The 21302-nt window shown below is 44.7% G+C and overlaps 1 protein-coding gene across 2 annotated transcripts; it reads left to right on the top strand.

The window, feature by feature from the left end:
• Nucleotides 1–7492: 7492 nt before the first annotated feature.
• Nucleotides 7493–13575, top strand: CCDC120 (coiled-coil domain containing 120). 2 transcript variants are annotated; one of them, XM_006902713.1, is made up of 9 exons: nucleotides 7493–7574; nucleotides 7721–7854; nucleotides 8692–8832; nucleotides 9238–9532; nucleotides 9894–9956; nucleotides 10432–10606; nucleotides 10737–10835; nucleotides 12181–13098; nucleotides 13461–13575. In XM_006902713.1, the coding sequence occupies exons 1-9, from the start codon at nucleotides 7526–7528 to the stop codon at nucleotides 13573–13575; spliced, it is 1989 nt and encodes a 662-aa protein (XP_006902775.1). In that variant the 5' UTR covers nucleotides 7493–7525. The 2 variants fall into 2 exon arrangements, with proteins under 2 accessions (XP_006902775.1, XP_006902774.1); XM_006902712.1 differs by having other exon boundaries at nucleotides 7526–7538.
• Nucleotides 13576–21302: the final 7727 nt, after the last annotated feature.

Below are 21302 nucleotides of genomic sequence, written 5' to 3'. Positions count from 1 at the left end.
AAGGGTGGAGGGTCAACGAAGGAGAGGAAGACTCTCAACCAAGTGGATTGACATGGTGACTACTGCAATGGCTCATGTGTGTCAAAAAGTGTGAGGATGGCGCAGGACAGGACTGGGTTCAGATCTTTTGTTCACAGGGTCACTATGAGTCATACTTGATGGCACCTAACAACAACAACAACAACATTTGGTTTTATGCATTTTACAGAGTAGATCGAGAGGGAGAGTTTATGTAATAAAAGATAAGGACTCTAACAAAAAAAATGTGGGAGGGGAAAATGTATTGATATCTATTTGCTTTCCTGAGTTCCAATAACAAGAGTTGGCATAGCTAAGGACCTCATTGTGTAAACATATTTGGTTCCTTCAGTTTGCCTCGTGAATAAAGAAAGCTCAGAGTGAGGAATAAGGACTCTATCTCAAATATGTATATAAAACTATCTAGTTGCTGAAATTCTATGGAGAGAGTTCAGGCAGGTTACTGGGATTATTTGGTTTCAGCATTTTTTATATTGAGTAGGGAGAAGTAAAATACTGACAGAAAAGTCTGTTTCAAATTTGTTTGGTTTTGGAAATAAGAAGAGTTTCATGTCTGGATAACAAGTGGGGAGAGTTTAGTTACTAAGGGATACTAGAACTGTCTCAAAAATATATCCATTCAGTTCTAAATTATTTTTTGTTATTTTTTTTCAGTTCCACATTTTGAATAATGAGAGTTTGCATAAGTTATGAGAGGGAAGACAGCCCAGTTTCAAATTTATCTAATGAGACTAAGGAATATAAATTTTTTTCTCAAAAAATGTATCTTTTGTTTTTAGTCTCAAAAAGTTTTATTTCTGAGTTCACATAGACAGGAATACTTATAATGACAAACAACATCTATTGAAGGCTATGTGCCAGGCAGCTACTAAGCAAGTGTTATTTAAATGTGTTAAATATATTAATAAATTTAATCATTACAACAACCCTGTGTGGTCCATACTATTACCATCATCTCCATTTTATAGACAAGGGCATTGAGGCAGAGAGAAGTTATGTGACTTAGTTAAGCAACCAGTAAGTAGAGTTGGTTGAATTCCACCATTTCCTACTTAAGCAAAACCATCTGAGGCTCAGGGTACCTGACTGGGGTGGGGCCCCAAGGTTTTAATCTCTAGGTTGTTAAAAAACTCATAAACCAGGATGATGATTCTGGTGGGTAACTCTGGCACACTTTTTACTGGCCGAAAAGATTCAGCTATTTGTTCTCTCTCCTTCTGTCCCCAACATGAACTAATCTCTGTGAATTTATTGTTAATTTTAATAGTTATTGGTGATATAGAGTGAATTTCCTTCCATTTTGAGAGGCTTTCCAGAGTTACTTTGGCTTCTGTTTTCTCTGTAACTATCTTTACCCATTTAATAAAAAAGGAAATCTAGGTTTTGAGATTGAATTTGCATTGCCAGACAATTCTCTTGACTCTATTGTCTCTCATTTTGTAGACAACTTTCTTTCCAACATCTTTGATGTGGGTCATTAACTAATTTGATCCGCAGTAACACCTACTTGCCCACCCACCACTGTCAGAGACCACTAACCACAGATGGTGAAGGAAAGGAAAGGGGGGGAAGGGAGATACATGTTGTGGATGAAAGAGGACTTTGGGCAGCAAGAGAGGCAGCGACCACTCCCAAAGACTTAGCAATTCATTTCCAGTTTTCATGTCTCAACTGTTGGTACAGTGGTTAAGTGCTCAGCTGCTAACGGAAAAGTTGTAGGTTTGAACCCACCACCTGTACCAGAGGAGAAAGATGTGACAGTCTGCTTCTGTGATGGTAGCTTTAGAAACCCTCTGGGGGAAATTTCACTCTGTCTTATAGGGTTGCTGTGAGTTGGAATAAACTCAGCAGCAAACATCCATTAATAATTGGAACAAGGAATGTACAAAGTATAAAGCTAGGAAAATGGAAATTTGTAAAAAATTAAGTGGAATGCATAAAGATCAACATCCTAGGCATTACTGAGCTGAGATAGCTTGGTATTGGCCACTTTGATCACTTTGGTTATGCTGGGAATAACCAATTGAGGAAGAATGGTGTTGTATAGTCAAAAAGAGTATCTCAAGATCGATCTTGAAGAACAATGCTTTGAGGGATAGACTACAGTCCATATGCATACAAGAAGGATCTATTAATACAACTATTATTCAAATACATGCGCCAACCACTAATGCCAAAGAGGAGGAAATTGAGGGCATTTTTTAAGGTTGAAATTGATTGACCATGCAGTCAATATGCATTAGTAATAATTGGTGACTGGAATACAAAAGTTAGAAATAAAAAGGAGGAATGGTAGTTGGCAAGTACAAACTTGGTGACAGCGTGAGACTGGAGATTGTGTGATATAATTTTGTACAATCAATGGGATACTCATTCCAAATACCTTTTATAAAAAACATACATACCCTTATGAACCTCACCCAATGTTTTACACAGGAATCACATTGACTGCATCTGTGGAAAGAAATAGAGAAGTTCAATATCAGCAGTGAAGACACTATGGGCTGACTGTTTAACGGACCATCAGTTACTCTTGTGCAAGTTCAAAGTGAAGTTGAAAAAAAATTGAAACAAATCCAAAATATGACCTAGAGTCCATCTCACCTGAATTTAAAAACCATCTCAAGAATAAATTTGATGCATTGAACACTAATAATCAAAGACCACATGAAGGGAGGGAGGGGAAAGAGACCAGACGAGTTGGGAGATGATATCAAGGGCACCATCCATGAAGAGGGCAAAAGGTCATTACAAAGACAGGACTGAAAGAAAATACCAAAATGAATGTCAGAAGGACTCTGAAAATTGCACTAGATCTTAGAGAACAGAAGATATCAAAGGGCAGCTCAAGAAGGCCAAAAAGAAGCATCAATAGAAGGTGGAAGGAATGCACATAGTCACTGTACCAAAATTAATCAAAAACCAACCGTAATGAAAGAACAAGTTTAAGCTGCACTGAAGGCAGTGGCAAAAAACAAGGCCACAGGAACCAGTGGAATATCAGTTGATAGGTTTCAACAAATAGCAGCAACCTGGATATGCTGAACAGTCTATGATAAGAAGAGAACCACATTTGTTCCCATTCCCCCTCAAAAAAGGTGATCCAACAGAATGTGGAAATTATAGAACATATCATTAATATCACATGCAAGTAAAATCTTGTTGAATATCATTTAAAAATGACTGGAACAGTATATCAGCAGAAAACTGCCAGAAATTCAAGCTGGGTTCAGAAATGTGACACAAGGGATATAATTGTTGATGTCAGATGAATCTTGTCTGAAAGTAGAGAATACCAGAAAGATGTTTGCTTGTGTTTTATTGATCATGCATAGGTATTTGACTGTGTAGATCATAACAAATTATGGCTAACATTGAGAAAAATTAGAATCTCAGAAAACACAATTGTTGTATGCAAAACCTCTATATAAGCCAAGAAGCAGCTGTATGAACAGAACAAGAGAACACTGCGTAGTTTAAATTCAAGAAAGGTATATATATCAGGGTTGTATCCTTTCTCCATAACTATTCAGTCTGTATGCTGAGCAGATCATTTGAGAAGCTTGACTAAATGAAGAAGTATATAGCATTAAGACTGAGGAAGACTCATTAATATCCTGTGTTTTGCAGATGACACACCTTTGCTTGTTCAAAGCAAGGAGGACCAGAAGTACTTGCTAGAGAATATGAAAGACTACATCCTTTAGTATGGATTAATATCAGTGTCAGGAAAAAAAAATCCTCACCACTGAACCCCCAATAGGCAACAACATGATAGATGGTGATAAGACTCAAGTTGTCAAGGATACCATTTTACTTGGATCCACAATCAATACCCATGATAACAGCACTAAAGGAAGCAAAAGACATACTGCATTGGGAAAATCTGTTGCCAAGGCCCTCTCTAAAGTGCTAAAGAGCAGTGATGTCAATTTAAAGACTAAGGTGTGCCCGATTCAAGTCATGGTCTTTTTCAGTTGCTTCCTGTGCATCTGAAAGTTGAACAATTAATGGATGACAAAAATCGATTCCTTTGAATTGTGGTATTGGAGAAGAGTGTTGAATATACTATGGACTGCCAAAAGAACAAACAAGAGTCTATCTTGGAGGAAGTATAACCAGGGTTCTCCTTAGAGGCAAGAATGGTGAAACTCAGAAGAGGCTAGTCCTTGGAAAAGGACATCCTGGTGGGAATGACAGAGGTTCACAGAAAGAGAGAAAGACCTTCATCAAGATGGATTGATGAAAAAAAAAAAAGATGGATTGATGCTGTGACTATAACAGTAGGCTCGAGCATATCGGAAATGGTGAGGATGGTGCAGCATATGACCAGGTTCAGATTTGTTGTTCATAGGATCGCTATGAGTTTGAGTCCATTTGATGCATCTAACAACAGTTCCAGGATCCTTACCTGGCCATGCTGAGCACCATGAGAGAATCTGGCCCCAAAACTGTCCCCAGTGATGGCCCTACTAGTAACAGGCAGGGAAGGGTTAAAAGGTATAAGCTGGCCCATCCCAGACAAAGTAGGCTGGGCCATTCCCTTGTGGGAGGTGGCTGAAAGCATTAGAAGCTGCTGCCACCAGGAACTACCAGCCAGTGCTAGGACCTGGTCAAGACAACCATTTACTTGAGATACCTGAAGCTCTCCCACAATAGCTCTCTGGCATTGGTGAGCACTGAGACTGAGTGGGGAGTGGTGGGGAAGGAGGTGGGAGGAGAGCATTTAGGGGACTGGGTGGGATGAACTAAAGTTCCCCAGCAGGAGAGAACCAAGCCAACATTGCAGGGTCAGAGTAGGGAGCAAGGTAGTGGGTTGGTAGTGGTGATGATATAAAATGTCTGATTTACTTTCCTGACATGGAGCCAATTCTTGGCCAGAATTGGAAAAGGAAACAAGACAGGAGAAGGCTTAGCTGGGATAAGAAGTATGTGTCTTCCTGCTCCACTCACACTTTCTGTACTTCCTCTCCTCCTCCCCTACCCCAACATCCAAACAACCAATAAAACCCAGACTAGGCTGTTGGGAAATAATTATATAGGTATCTGCCTATCTGATCCACATTTATTTATTCACCTAGAGTGGAAGAAGAATATGAGTGTGTGTGTTTGCTTCAGTGGTGGCAGATTGTGGAAAAGGGTCCTATGGAGGCTATTAGTGCCACCCAGATGAGGTGTCTGGATTGTAAACAGTCATTACAGCCAGGAATTTCTTTCCCAGCTATGAGGTCAGAAGAGCAGACCTGAAAAACCTGCTGGACTTGATGCTGGGTGTATGTGGGATGCCTTCTGTAGCTCTCATACTATAGCCAATCCCTGGGACAGGAAAGGGCAATGGGGTTACCAGTGGGAAGACCCAAGGGCTATTGCAGATGTGTGTTGAAGAGAGGATTTCGGGGATCCCCTTTCTCACCATTTCTGGATAGGGATAGAGTGGGCCCAAGCCCCAAGTTAGGCAGAGGGCAAATGAGAGGAGACAAAGATTTGGGGGCTATGTGTGGAGGTGTGGGGCGTTGACCCTATATCTAGCCTATCCAGTGACCTTGTGAGTCAGCTCCTAGCTATGTCCTATGTCAGTTTGACAGGGTAGATTCAGAGTTCTTGTCTGAACCCAGTTTTGACTTCCAGGATGCCTTGAGCTCACAGGAGGAGAAAGGCAGCCAGTGAAAGCCAATCCTGGCAAACAGGCCCATGGGATGAGTTGAGATTCCTGTTGTAGTGGAGGAAAGCTCAGGAGAGCCCTGTGAGAGTTCCCTAGATCAAGATGGAAACTAGGAAAGAGGGAAATCCAGAAGCCAAACAGCAGAGAGGGCTGAGACCTCAAGGAAACCCAGCCATGCTGGAAAATGTGTGTTTGCTGAAATATTCAGTACCTCTTGCCAAACCTTGTGAACATGTGAGTGCCTCTGAGGTACCTGAATTGTCTCTGTGGACTGGTTTCCACCCCTGATGTGAAGGATGAGTATTACTGTTTCAAGGGAAGGGTTCAAACGCATAGGATGACTACAGAGAAACTATTGGGACCATATTGGCAGTTTAGTCAAATCTTAAAATAAATAGGGAGTGGGCTTAAGCCCTTGTCTCCGTAGTTGACTTGCTCTTCTTCATATTTGGCTATCATAACATAAACAAATTGTTGATTTTTGGTAGGTGGGTGGGGATGGATCTCTGTGATCCCATAAGGCCATTCTGGTTGCCTGCCATAGAGGTCAAGCCACTTGGATAGAGGTGATAGAACCTGGCTGCCTAACTGGGGACTATATGGGATATAGGAGGGAAGGTGGAAGCAAATTCCAGAGGAGACAAGGGCCAGACTGGAGATCAGCCAGGGACTCTAGAGCAGAGAAGGGCAGCAAGCAGTTGGTCTGTTATCTACAGCTGTGGACTTTGCTTCTCACAAATCACAGCAAGGTCTGCTCCCTTAATTGTGGCTAGAGGGACCCTGGGGTCAATGAAAACAGTCTTCCTTTTGTACCTGGGCCACTGGATAGTTAGGACAGGCTTGAGCTATGCTATCTCTTAATTAATTTATCCATTCTCGTAGCATTCATTGAGTGTTTAATGAGTGCACAGCAATATTGAAGGTGCTGAAGAAAACAGGACAAGTCACATACTTGTCTTGTCCACAGGGATGTATAAGGAAAGTATAGTCTTTTGTGGCACAGTGAGAGGACAAAATGCCGAGGCTTAACTCTGAAAGTGACCCTTAAGCCCAGGAATGACAAGTGTAAACTAAAGATTGGGGTAAGATGTTGAAAGAGAGTAGCTCTAGTGGGGGGAAAATGTTGAACTGAAAGGGTAGGCCTAGTTGTGTCTGTGACTTTGGGCAAGTTATTTCACCACTCTTTCTTACTCTCATTTTTATAATGGGGGTACTAATAATCATCATAAAGCTATTGTGGGGGAGCTCTGGTGGCCTAGTGGCAAGAAGCTGTACTGCAATCCCAAAGGTACACGGTTTGAATCCACCAGATGCTCTGCCGGAGAAGGAGGGACAATTTCCTCCTGTACCAGTCAGATCTGATTTGACGGTACATGCATAAAAAAATAATAAAATAAAAATTAAAAAAAAAAATAAAAAAATAAAGCTATTGTGAAGGTTAAATGTGCCAGGTACCCAGTTGCTTAGTGCACTGTTAGTGTTGGCTGAATTTATACCATTAACCATTAATTCTTTCTTCCCAGGCAAGACTCCTGGCTGTGGCCCATGGGCCTCTGAGGTGGTGGTATAAGTCCGCCCAGCTCCCCACTTACTGTACTCCCACTCAATGGGAAGGGAATCAAGGTACCAGGGCCAGCACCATTTGGGGAGGCCCTAGTGGGTTCAGGCATTGACAAAGTTTCTGAAAGGGCAGGTCAAGCAGGTGGGTGGGGTGCCGGGTAGGGGTGAGGGTTGAGTATTATGGAATGTACTTCCTTAATGGCTCTTGTGCATCATTTCTAGGCTTTGTCCAGCCATCAACCACAAACTCTTAACAGCACCAAAATGGAAATCAAAGGTCAGCTGATAAGTTCTACCACCTTCAATGCCCCAGGTTTGTGATTAGTTCCCTCTCCTTTTGTTTCTTTGCCTTCTCTGAGTCACTCACTACCTGTCCTCTTGAGAATTGAGCTCCTTGGCACCACAGCTGTTCCAGGGTGCCCTGACTGTCCCACTTATCTTTGCTCCCTCTGTGTCCAGCTGCCCTGTTCGGAGAGGTCACCTCCCAGGTGAAATCAGAACGTCTGCGGGGGCTGCTTGACCGACAGCGGGCCCTGCAGGAGATGCTGAGCCTGAAACTTCAGGAACTACGAAAAATGTGTCTTCGGGAAGCGGTGAGGGATTGACCCCAGGGGCGTAAGGAGTGGGGAGCGGGGTAGGCAAATTGAGGTAGTGTGTATAGAATATCTGTCACCCTCTATTTCATCAGAGCTTAGCTGAGAACTTTTAAATCCATTAAATTGGTGATATAGGACCATAATCCTTTATCTATAGTTCTGAAATAAAACCCCAAAAGTTATTTCCAAAATTTGGCAGCAGTATCCGACCTGAACTGACATGGAATGATTTATAATTTCTCTTTATCGCAGTTAGTGTGAATATTCACACAGTTTGCCAGAAATAATAATGAAGTGTGTTTTTAATGAAGGAGCCCTTATGGCACGTGGTTTAGTGGCTTCTATCTGAAAGGTTTAGTGGTTTGAATCCACTAGTTTCTCTGTTGGAGAAAGATGTGACAGTCTACTTCTTTAACATATATAGCCTTGGGAACCTTATGAGGTGGTTCTCCTGTCCTATAGGGTCACTACAAGTTAGAATCAACTCATCTGCAACAAGTTTGGTGTGGATATCTATACAGCTTGTCAGAAATAATAATGTGGCTCGGAGTATGAAGTCTCGGATTCTGATCAGAGTGTTATATAATAAGCAATGTATAGGCTGTGTTGCCTTTATAAAAATTTTTTAATTCCACTACCCCAGGGATTTGGATCATTTAGGGACTGAGACTCTACAGTGTGTACCTGGGAAAAGAAAGAGAAATAACATGTGTGAGATACTAAACAGAGCCAGGCTTCTAGTAGGACCTCTGTAGCTTTGGAGTCATTACTACTTTGTACATCTCCTCCCTGCAACTAACTCTTGGTAGTCTCTGATTCCTGACTCCCACCTAGGAGCTAACTGGCCAACTGCCCCCTGAGTGCCCTTTGGAGCCTGGTGAACAACCTCAGTTGGTCCGACGGCGGCCCCCTGCAGCCCGCACATACCCTCCATCACACCCCAACCCAGCATACCACTCCTTGTACCCTGCTGAGGTGAGCTGATTTAAAGAGCATTTTGGTAGTTGGGGAAGGAACGGTACAAAGGAGGAGGAGCGTAGAGGGAAAACAGGCAAAATAGAGATTGAGCCCAGGCCTGGGAGAGGCTAAAATGGGTTTGAGGGAGGTGGGTTCTGTAAAGAGGTACAGTGGTTTTCAGGACAAGGCAAAGGAACAGGTCCCAATATAGGCCCTGCCTCTAGGTATGACAAACTCCAGCTGGTCCCCAACTCAGTCAGGGTAGTCCACTACTCCTAAGAAGATGGGCAATCCTAACCTCCAGGGAATGAATAAGTTCCACCCCCAGGAAGAGCAAGCCACATTTCCGGTGTAGATGGGCTCTGCTTCTAATTGTCCATCTTGGTGCTTGGCTGTCCCATTCCTTTTGGATGGGCCCTACAGGAGCTGGCTCTTGAGGCCTTGGAGCGCGAGGTATCAGTGCAGCAGCAGATTGCAGCAGCTGCTCGCCGCCTGGCCCTGGCTCCTGAGCTGAGTGTTGAGCAGCGCCGGCGCAGGCGCCAGGTCCAGGCAGATGCACTTCGGAGGCTGCACGAGCTGGAGGAGCAACTTGGGAATGTCCGGGCCTGCCTTGGCCTTCCAGTGCTCCCACCACCCCAGCCACTGCCGCTGTCCACAGGAGCAGTTATCACCACCCAGGGAGCCTGCCTGAGCACACGCTTTGTTCAACTAAGCCAAGGTGAGCCAGATCCCATCATCCCATAAAAATCCTGTCACCCATCTCCCATGGTGGGAAAGTTAATTCACTGAGTGGACTGGTCCATTCACACTGGCTAATGAACTTTTGGGGGCGGGATGAATGAACATCTGATGAATATAGGGAGGTAGTCCAAACTTAAGAGATCCAAACTCTAAGAAGAGTTAAGTTGACCTGTTGAAGGGGTTGGGCCATTGGATACTTGTATAGTGATAAACCAAGCCCCTCATGGTGATTTTGGATTGAAATGAAGATGAATTCTGGAAAAGGAACAGACTAGGGAGGAAATATATCCAGAAGGGCTTGGATTTTTAGACCTGTTTCTCCCCCTTCTTACCTGTAGAAGACGTAGTTCTGCATTCAGAGAGCAGCTCCCTCTCAGAATCTGGGGCCAGCCATGATAATGGTGAGGACTCGTATCATCCTGGCTTGCCCCTTCCTATGTCCTGTGTCCTACCCTTTAATGTTCAGTCCTTTTCATCTCCACCTACTCCTCCTTAGCCATTACCCATCTTCCTGTGGGAACCCCTCCTTTTCTTAACTTCATCTTAATATTGTTCCCTCAGTTTCAGTTCCTACCCCATAACCCTTCTCCTCCTCTTGTCCTTTAACTCCTCTTCAGCTGTCTTAACCCTGTGCCAGCTCTTTGCCCCTTCACTGCTTTTTTTTCTTGTTGTGTACTGTCAAATCAGATCCAACTGGCACAGGAGGATATTGTCCCTCCTTCTCCAGCGGAGTATCTGGTGGATTCGAACCGCATGCCTTTGGGATTGCAGTGTAGCTTCTTTTCACTGCTTCTTTTGCTTTCTTTGCTCCAACTTGCCCTACTCCTCTGGGCGGCCTCTCACTGACTTCTCTCCTACTTTCTCCCTTCTACTCAGAGGAACCTCGTAGCTGCTTCCCTCTGGCTGAACGGCTCTCACCACCCAAGGCCTGGGATCAGGTTCGAGTAGTATCTGGGGGCAGTCCTGAGCGGCGAGCCCCATGGAAACCACTCCCATCAGATCTTTATGTGGATCTGAAGAGCCGGCGGAATTCTGTGGCCAGCCCCACCAGGTGAAGGCAAACCCTACCCTCCCTTCCACATGAGTTTACATGAAATCCTGACCTTGGGCCAGGAGGAAGGCCTGATGGTGGGTGTGATCTCTAACCTGGCCCCCAACTGGGCCTGCCTGTCTCTTTTTAGCCCCACACGTTCACTACCCAGGAGTGCCTCCAGTTTTGAGGGACGAAGTGTGCCTGCCACTCCTGTCCTTACCCGGGGCACTGGCCCCCAGCTCTGCAAGTAAGGAGACTCTAAGAGTGGGTTTGAGGATCAGAGGAGGGAAGTTAGTTTTAACTTAGATTTTTGAGAAGAGCATTATTAAAGAGTATGGATGGGAAAAAAAGAATATAGCTGAAAGGAATGTATTATTAGGCATGTATGACAATAATCTGCAACAAGAAGTGCATTGCAAAATGGAGAGGGGAGGGGGAGAGAAGGGGGAGGGAGGAAAATATACAACAATGAATGAATAAAAACCAACCTTTCTGTAAACTTTTGTTAAAATCACTTATTTTTTAAAAAAATACGGGAGGCTGGACATTGAACGGTGAATAGGAGTTATCCTAGTAGAAAGGATTTGGGTGAGGATTTGTAAGAGAAGCACGGAAGTTTAGAGTATGAGCTTTTCTGTGCATTTTACACAAGTTATTTCCCTTCTTTGAACTGTTGTCTAACGTCTCATTTGTGAAATGGGTATAAAAAATTTCTGCCATCAAAAGATACTGTAGGCATAAAAGGATCGGTTTTACATGTGCCTAAAAGTTGTCTCTAGACAATGAATAAACAAAGTTTCTGTCCTTGTGGAGCTTAAAACCTGTAAGGGTCATATGTATTATGAAATGGAGTTTAGGAAGGTTCTTAAACTCCAATCCTAAATTAAGACTTCATCCTGGAGGCAGGCAGCAGAGTCTTAGCAGGGAATAAGGATTCAGATGTATTAAGATTGGAAGATCCCTCTGACAGACCCTTCTTTGGCTAGCATTTCCTTTCTAACCCTATACATATTCACTTCTCCCTTAGGGCTAATAGCCCCAGAACTCCCCACCATATATTCCCTACTTCTTCCCTTAACTCTGGAATACTGTTGTTGTTGAGTACCTTCAAGTCTGAGCCAACCCTCCAACTGGGAAGTAAATTGCACAGGTGGAGATTGCCCATCTTTCTCACAGAGAACAGTTTATGGATTCAAACCATGTGCCTTTGGGATTGCAATGCATCTTCTTGCCACTGTTGTTGTTTGCCATTGAGTCAGAACCATCCCATAGCTGACTCTCCGGTGGGTTTTCAGAGGCAGTTAATGGCATGAGAGGAGATTACTCATCTTGTTCCTGTGGAGCATCTGGTGGATTAGAACCACATGCCTTCAGGATTGCAGCACAGCTTCTTGCTAGGCCACCAGAATACTCCTTCAACTCTGTAATAGAAACTTTAAATACTCATCACCTTACATCTTCATACAGTTTCTTAACCTGGACCCATATTAGAGATGAAAATTCACAGAAACAGCTAAGGAAGGCATTAAACTCAACTGATTAACAACTCATCTTTTATTGGCAATACATCCATTGTTACCCTGTGCTTCCAGACCTGAAGGCCTCCATTCTCGACAATGGTCCAGCAGCCAGGACTCTCAGATGGGCTTTCCCTGGACTGAAGACCCTGCCTCTGACCACGCCTCCCTCTTTGCATCTCGCACCCGCCGCAGCAACAGCTCTGAGGCTTTGCTTGTGGACTGGGCCACTGAAGAGGGAGCTGGCTCCTCACCTGCCACTCTTCATCCCGCTGCTGCTGGTCCCCCGGTCTGTAAGAGCAGTGAGGTGCTATATGAGCACCCACAGTTAGTCCTTGCATTCTCCTCTCGCACAGCTGGTCCCTCGGATCCTCCTCGGGCTGCCCGGCCCAGCTCAGCTGCCCCTGCCTCTCGTGGGGCCCCTAAGCACCCACCTGTGTGTGGGGACTTCCTCTTGGACTATTCTCTGGAACAGGGCCTGCCCAGAGGTAATGGTGGAGTAGGTTGGGGGGAGCTGGTATCTGCAGCTGAGGTCCCAGGACCTCTCACCCGCCGGGATGGGCCCCTCACCATATTCCCAAGCTCACCACCTATGTATGCAGCTGATGGCAGCAGCCCTCTCCTTCACAGCAAGGACCCCCATGTTCGTGCTACCCGCACCAAGCCCTGTGGCTTGGCCCCAGAGGCCTCTGAGGGCCCAGAGGTGCATCCACCTCCTCTGCTATGGATGCACCCACCCACCCGTTTCCCCCTGCCTGTTGAGCGCAGCGGCCACAAGAACCTTGCATTGGAGGGGCTGAGGGACTGGTATATCCGGAACTCAGGACTGGCTGCAGGGCCTCAGCGCCGGAATGTGCTCCCTCACATGGGCCCACCACACCAACCCTTCCTCCATACCCGTTGCTATGAGGTGGGCCAGGTGCTGTATGGGACCCCCAGCCAGGCATCACTCCCGCACTCAAGGAGTTTCACAGCGCCCCCTGTCTCCAACAGGTATGGGGGGTGCTTTTACTGATGGGTATGGGTCGAGGCAGGTGGCAAAAGTATCCAGGCCAGCAAACAGCTGCAAAGGGTCCCAGTGGAAGGGTATCTTGGGTGTTGGTAGCTTTAATTCTTTACCAAGCTCTAATAGCTTAACAGCCAATGCATGTCTGCTGAAAATGAGCCTTGAAGCCAGGATGCTGGAAGGAAGGGACATTCTGTTCCTCCACCTTTCTCTTCCTCTGTAAGATGCTCTGTTCTATGCTTATTTTCACTTCCTTAACAAACCTCTTTTCTTTCTCTGTGTCATGTCTGTCTTTTCTCCTCTTCTCCATCTTCAATCTGTTCTCCGGTTCCTGCTACCCCTTCTAAAGGTACTACACGGACTTCCTGTATCCATCGGAGCTGAGGACTCGTTTAAGTGACCTGACTTTAGATGGGCAGCAGTCATCCAGCTCTGACCCTCAGACACCAGGGACATTGGTCTGACCCCTTTGGATAGGCCCCTTGTTGGCCTGGGCATGAATGCTTCTTCGTGAGCACAAAGCCAATCTTGCTGAGCCCTGGGGTGTGGTCACTCAATTTTGGGCACCAAGCTGACCTTCTGAGTACCCTTGCTCCCCATGGGCATAGTAAGGTGGGGGGCCTCAGCCAGCTTTTAAAAACAGGGGATGATGTAATGGGAACTCCAAGCCCCTCCTTTATTTCTATTTACAGTTGTGTTTTAATGTTCATTGTTTTTTCCCATACTAGACAAGTTTTATAAAATGGAAACTATGATCTTGTCTTGATTGGCTTCATTCCTGTCCCCTAGTCCATTCGTGAAATGGACCCTGTTCTGAACATCCAAGAAATTAAAATATGAACACAACTCCCTACCAGGGAAGTTCTTGGAGAGGTTGGCTCTTTGCCTAAACTTGGATGGGTTGAACTCTGGGTGGGGGGAGCTTAGGTGCATTTTCCCATAACCCATAGGTACCTGATGGAGCCCATCTTAGCTACCCAATGCATCTGCTCATAGACTGAGGCCCAGTCTTTGGTTGTTTATCTTTAGCCCTGAGGAAAGAAAAGGGCAGAATTATAGGGTATAGTGGAGGGGAAATGCTGTACTGCATGAACATTGGCAGCTAGTAAAATCCTCAGGTTACGTCTGGCCATGGATCATGTCTCATCTTTCTTGGCTTTCCTTCCATATACCACTTTTAAAACAAATTCACAGAGCTGTGTTTTGTATGATATATCTGACTTTCTGGAGCTGGGCATCACACTATTCCCTTTACCTGGTAAACTTTTTTGTGCCAGTGGATCTGGGCTCAAGAGACAACCCACACTGGAAAGGAATTTCTATAATAAATGTATAAACAGAATCTATGTGTTGCTCCTCTGTCAGCCCTGTGTTTGGGCGCCCTATGTTTTGCAGGGAAAATATATATAATAACACTGTGGTAACAGCCTACAATATAATTTGTTTTGGCTTTATTGCTTTGTGATATGGGCTGCTTTGCCTTTTTTTCTCACAGATCTAGCCAACCCCAAAACCCCTTAGTAATACAAATGAAGAGTAACTATTTCATGTCTTAACTACCCCATGCTTTAATTCCTCTCTAGAAGTAAGAGGTTTGAGGAAGGAGCTCAGAAGTTGTCCCTTCAACCTACATATTTGATAAGAGTAATTTATACCCTGTTGGGAAGTTTTTAGTAGAATTAAAAAAGCAGGTCACTTACATCCATTAAAACACCCAAGGATTCTCTATTCAGGAGGCTGAAATTGGCTTGAGATGCAATGACCTTTATTTTTGTGACAACACCTATCTATCTATCTATCTATCTATCTATCTATCTATCTATCTATCTATCTATCTATCTATCTATCTATCTCTATCATCTATCCATCCCATTCCCAGTAGACATCTTGCCCCCATCCCACTCCCTTACCACTGTAGAACTTTGAGGGGAGTGAAGCCAGGAAGGTAAGTGGTGAGAGTCAGGGCTACCTAGCACCAGAGGTTCAACAAGATTAGGCTGCCTGAGCTTTGTACCCAGATGGCTGAGAACACCTAGGTCTTGGGTTTGAGGTTTTGCGATACTTTGATATGGAATAAGAGCTGAGGTAGGGTCTGGAAAAGCCTTGGAGTTGGGTTCAAGATCTGAGAATTCCTTAGTCCTAGTGCCTCTGGGTCCTGCCCAAGTTTCAAATTGGCTATATCCTGGTCTCCAAGTCCTAGCTTTGATAACTGACCTGGTCCCAAATTCAGGACTGGGGAAGATTCTGTCCCCTTGGGCTGGGTGTAGGGAAATGCCCCAGTTTTGGCCTCAGAGTTTGGGGGATGCTAATGTCCTCAGAAGGGCATCTGGGTACCTGATTCTGGCTAGACTGGGTGTGGTATTACCTGAGTATTTTATATAGATTCTAGGTCCTTATGACCCTGCCTCCTGCTCTTGTCCCAACGCCTCTAGTAACAATTCCATTGGCATCCACTTGAAGCCAATACCCTCCACGTTGTTCTCAAGCTTGTTCTTGAGGTTGCCCAAATGCAGTGAAGCGAGTAATAGGAACACTGTGGGAGTTATCAAGAGGAGTGGAATAGTAATGAGAGGGAGAAATCAGCCCACAGCCAGAGTCCAAGCCATTCTGACACTCATAGTTTAGCCAGTATTCCTCAGAACAAGTAGCCGAGCCTTAGGGGCAGGGGGAATGCGTGATAAAGACAGCCAGTGAAAGGCACCTAGGGGCATTCCCAGAAGGGAGTGATGTCAGGGTGTCAGGAACTGGGCCTGGCCAATACCCAGGAACCAGAGCAGGGTGAGGCTGGTGCCTTGTGCATGCGCTGGCCCTTTCCAGGAGTCCCAAGGTAGTCAAAACTTACTGAGCATAGGCCCGGTGATACTGAGTAGGAAAGTGCAGGTGGCTCCCTGGGCCAGAGAATGAGGAGGCCAGACAGACGGCAGGATTACTGTGGAGGCAAAGGTGCATGGTCATGCATGTTTGAGCCATCCACATAAGCATGTCCAGTGCTATTGCTACTACCAGGGCACTTAGGAGAGTATGCAGTGGGTGCACGTACCTGCTGGGACAAGGGACAAAAGCAAGCATGGCAGGCAGAGAGGGCCTCTCAGTCCAGTCCACCTGAGCCCATATCTCCAACTGTTTTGGTCCCCTACTTCATACCCTCCAGCCTGCAAAAAGGCCTGTCATTCCTGCCTCCACCTCTCCAGTACTTCACATTCTCAGGATCTTGCATTCCCCCAATTTCCTTCATGTATATTACATGGAACATTTTTCCTCTACTTCCCTTACCATGCAGCTAAATCCATAGGATCCCAACCTTCCTTCCGACACTACTTCCACATGACTCCATTCCCACATGACCCTTTTCTAGGCATCTTACCAACTTGGGAAGTTTCTCCTTTGGGCCCAACCCTTACAGATTCTTCTTCCAAGCCTTGGGCCCTCTTTCCAGGACCATCATCCTTACTGTACCCCATTCCAGACTTTCCCCTTCAAACTCCCTAAGCTCCCATTTCCCTAAACAATATTCTCCATACTGCTAGAACCTCTCTAGGCCTCCAGCCCAGGGCTTCTAACTCTGCCCAAGCCTAGATTCTCCATCCCTCACCCTTTGGACCGAAGTTCCCCAATAAACTGTCCCCTCCTTGAGTGACAGCCAGGCTCCTACTATCTACAAGTCCACTGTAGCTATCTTCCAGAACTCCACCTTTTAAGCCTGTCACCTTTACCATGTCCCTTTCCCTGCTCTGAGTCCTCCAAACCAAGCTAGTTGCTGTCCAGTCAATTCCAATTTACAGTGACCCTGTAGGAGAGAATGGACCCATAGGGTTTCCAAGGCTGTAAGTCTTTATGGATGCAGTCTACCACAGCTTTCTCCTGTGGAGCCACTGGTAGAATCAAACCATACTTATCTTTAGATAAGCAGCCAAGTGCTTAATCACTGTGCCATCGGTGCTCCTACCTCAGTCCTCCTGGACCACCTTATACACTCAATATACTCAGTATACACTTATACTACTCAAAGTTACCAAGCCCAAAATACATTTTTCAGGAACCCTCATATCCTCCATTTTTGTTGTTAGTTACTATTGAGTACACCTCATAGCGACTCTCTTCCATCCTCATCATCTCTGACACACTTGAACATATTGCTGCAGTCACCCTCCATCTTAAAAATAGAGATTTAGTGAATTTAGCCCCTTAGCTTCAAGTCCCCTCCTCTCAGCCCTCTATCTTATCCTTTTCAGTTCTCACTTAATCTACTTTCTCCAAGTTGTCCCTTCATATCCTCTATCTCTCAAATCCTTAATCAGGCTCCATTCTCCTCCAAACAAAAATCCCAAATGTGTGTCAGGATAGAACTGTGTTTAGAGACTGATTTTTCTGGAAGTAGATCATCAGGCCTTTTTTCTCAGATACCTCTGGATAGACTCGATTGTCCAACATTTCTTTTAGCAGTCAAGCCTGTTAATTTTGCACCATCCAAAGATTCTTGATCCCCCTTTGACACCTCTTACCATGTTTCATCTCCTTAGCATCACCCGCAGGTCTCCTCTCCAGGACTTCCATCTCTACTAGATTCACCCTCCTTAAGTCTTGCATCCTTCTCAGACACCTCCCCCTTCCCCTTCCCTCCCCTCAGTGACTCCCTAGGTTTGTCTTCCAGGCCCTGCAGGCATCCCTGGCCTGCCCTCAGCTTCCCTCCTTCACTCACTCACATGGCCAGAACAAGACCAAAGCCTAAACAGATTAAAATAGTTGTTTTGGTAATACAAGAGGTTGCTGATGATGCGGTGTCACCATCGCTGTAATCACCTGGATCGGGGGCCACCAGATGTGCTAAGCCCAGAACGAAGTCATCTAAAGTACACAGGGGCGGCAGCCATACCACCAACATCCTGCAGTTGCTGGATCTTCTAAATGGGACACCCTGCACCACTGTGAAACACTGGGGAATATGGCCTCTTGATTGGCCTGGCAGCCAGTATCTACCTCAACAGACTGCACAAGGGTGGCTATGCACGTGACTGGAAAAGCAAATAACACATTGTAGTAAAGCAGCAGAAGCCCAAGGGAAATTCAGCCTCTGCCTGCCTTAAGAACTTTCCACCATGCTCGCTTAGGCAGCACATATACTAAAATTGGAATTATGCCCCCTGCGTAAGGATGCCGAGCAAATTTGTGAAGTATTCCATATTTTTTTAAAAAAGAACCTTCCACTTCTACCACAAACCCTACCCAACTTTAGGCAGGGTGCAAGAGAATACTGCTTCAGACAGTTCAAACAACATCTGATGTCAGATTCCAAGAGCAGAGACAAGTGGAGGGGTCTGAAGAAATCCACTTCTTGTATCTACTTCCTGTCAGTATCCAAGATACTGGCAGTTCTTGGAAGCTCCCTCAAGCCACTTCAAGTAATTTCCCCTCCTCACTCCACTGCAACCCCAAAGACTAGTCATAAATGCCCTGTAGTTGTTAGTGGTCCTTTATTGCCCTCATAAACCTCTTCTGTGCAGTCAATCCATTTGAGCCTTCCTCTCTTTTTCTTTTCCAGGTGAACATATCCAAAGTAAATGCCACTGTTATTGTTGTCTGGTACCTCTGAGCCAAGTACAACTCATAACGACCCTATGGACAACAGATCTGAACCCTGTCCTATCTTGTGCCAGCCTCACAATCTCTGACACACTTGAGATTCTCATTCTTCTCAATGTTAGCTGACAAACTGGAAGAGATCCATACTTATTCCCATTCTCAAGAAAGGTAATCCAACAGAATGTGGAAATTATCGAACAGTATCATTAATATCACATGCACGAAAAACCTTCTAGAACAGTACATAGATGGGGAACTGCTAGAAATTCAAGCTGGATCCAGAAGAGGTCATGGGACAAGATAACAGATGGATCCTGGCTGAGGGCAGAAAAATACCAAAATATCTATTAGTGCTCTATTGATTATGCGAAGGCATTTGACTGTGTGCATCATGGCAAGTTATGGCTAACACTGAGAAGAAATGAAGGCTCTTTTATTTGTCCTGGCATAGTTGGTATTAATGGGATACCAACTGATATGTTTCAGATGACAAATGCCACCATGGAGCTGCTCACTAGTCTATGCCAGGAAATTTGGAAGATAGTTGTTTGGACAACTGACTGGAAGAGTTGCTGATGTCAGCTGGATCCTGGCAAAAGAATACCAGAGGAATGAATGTCTAGTTGGGCTTTATTAACTATGCAAAAACATTTGACTCTGTGGATCATAATAAATTAAGGCTAACATTGAAAATAATGGTAATCCCAGAACACTTAGTTGTGCTTGTGCAAAACCTATACTTAGACCAAGAGGTAATTATGCATACAGAGCAAGGGAACACTACAAGGTTTTAAAATTAGGAAAGGTTTGTGTCAGGGTTATATCCTTTCTCTATACCTATTTAATCTGTATGCTGAACATATTATTCCAGAAGCTTGCCTCTATGAAGAATGTATCACCAGAATTGGAGGAAGACTTAATAACCTTTATTATACAAATGATACAACCTTGCTTGCTCAAAATGAGGAGGACTTGAAGCACTTGCTGTAGAAGGTTAAACACTGCAGCCTTCAATATGGATTGCATCTCAATGTCAAGAAAACAAAAATCCTCACTAATACACTGACAGGCAACGTCATGACAGATGGAGAAAAGACTGAAACTGTTGACTTAATCTTACTTGGATTCACAATCTATATACTTGGTACTAGCAGTCAGGAGATCAAAAGATACATTGCCCTGGCAAAATCTGTAGTCAGGGACCTCTATAAATTAGGAACAATGACATCAATTTGAGGACTACGGTGTGCCTGATTTCAGATCATAGTCTTTTTCAGTCATTTGTTATGCATCTGAGAGGTAGACAATGAATAAGGATGACAGAACTGATGCCTTTGAACTGTGGTGTTGGAAAGAAGTACTTAGTATTCTATGGACTGCCAAAAGAACAAGTATGTCTTGGAGAAGTTACAGCCCAAATGCTCCTTGGAGGCAAGGATGGTGAAGCTTTGTCTTGCATACTTTGGGTATGTTGCTTTGTTGTCACTGTTAGGTGCTACTGAGTATGACTCATAGCAACCCTATGAACAACAGATCTGAATGCTGTTTTATACCCCATGCCATCCTCACATCTCTGACACACTCAAGACTACTGCCACAGGTAGAGGGCATTTCTCTTTTGCCACCTCTCCACTTTCCCAAGCATGATGTCCCTCTCCAAGGAATAAACTCTCCTAGCAACATGCCCAAAGTATGTGAGATGAAGCTTCACTATCTTTGCCTCCAAGGAGCACTCTGGCTGCAGCTTCTCCAAGACATATCTGTTTGTTCTTTTGGCAGTTATATTCAGCACACCTTGCCTAATTTTAAAATCATAAAGTGTTCCCTTGTTCTGTTCACACAACAGCCTCTTGGTCTAGGTACAGGCTTCGCATGAACAGAATTAAAGTCTTCTGGCATTCCCATTCTTCTCAATGTTCTCAATAATTTGTTATGATCCACACCGTAAATGGGCATGCTGATACGGGAGGCTATTCCTTGAAGAAGGATATCATACTTAGAAAGGTGGAAGGATAGTGAATGAAGAAGAGCAAAACCCTCAACCAGGTGGGCTGATACAGTGACAGCAGCAGTGGGCTTGAGTGTGTCAAAAATTGTGGGGTTGGTACAGGATAGGGCAGGGTTTAGATCTGTTAAGTGTTGCTTTGAGTCCTACTTGACTTGGAAGCCTCCAACAACAGTATTAAAGTTGGCACTTTGAACTCACCAGTCACTTGAAGAAAGAAAAGATGTGACAGTTTTCAGTAAAATTTAAGGCCTATGAAACCCTTTGGTCCAGGTCTACCCTATAATGCTGTTATGGATAAAAAAAATCAAAAGATGATGGCAGTGTTCCTGTTTATTCATATTCATCACACATCAGATGTAATATCTTTCAGGGAAATCTTCTTTAATCCTCCCACATTGGACTGGGATACTCCCTAAGTCATCAAGAGGTATTCTCCTCAAGGTTAGGAGCCTGGGGATTAGGCTGCCTCCTAGATCCCTAGCCTGACCATGCTGGCACACAATCAGAAGTGCTTGGAGTAGTAGGTGAGCAATTTATTTAGACACAGCTACATAGGGTCGCTATGAGTCGCAGGCGACTCGACGGCACATAACAACAACAACA

This window comes from Elephantulus edwardii, unplaced genomic scaffold (genome assembly GCF_000299155.1).
Source record: "Elephantulus edwardii isolate Elephantulus edwardi_28Jun2011 unplaced genomic scaffold, EleEdw1.0 scaffold00441, whole genome shotgun sequence".
Taxonomy (NCBI): Eukaryota; Metazoa; Chordata; class Mammalia; order Macroscelidea; family Macroscelididae; genus Elephantulus; species Elephantulus edwardii.
The sequence above is the reverse complement of the archived record's forward strand: the minus strand, read 5'-3'. Positions and strand labels throughout refer to the sequence as shown.

Coding starts and splice junctions, on each gene's coding strand:
- CCDC120 (XM_006902713.1), top strand. CDS start 7,526: ATGGAAATCAAAGGTCAGCTGATAAGTTCTACCACCTTCAATGCCCCA. Junction 10,607..10,736: donor TCTGTGGCCAGCCCCACCAG/GTGAAGGCAAAC, acceptor GTCTCTTTTTAG/CCCCACACGTTCACTACCCA. Junction 13,099..13,460: donor GCGCCCCCTGTCTCCAACAG/GTATGGGGGGTG, acceptor CCCCTTCTAAAG/GTACTACACGGACTTCCTGT.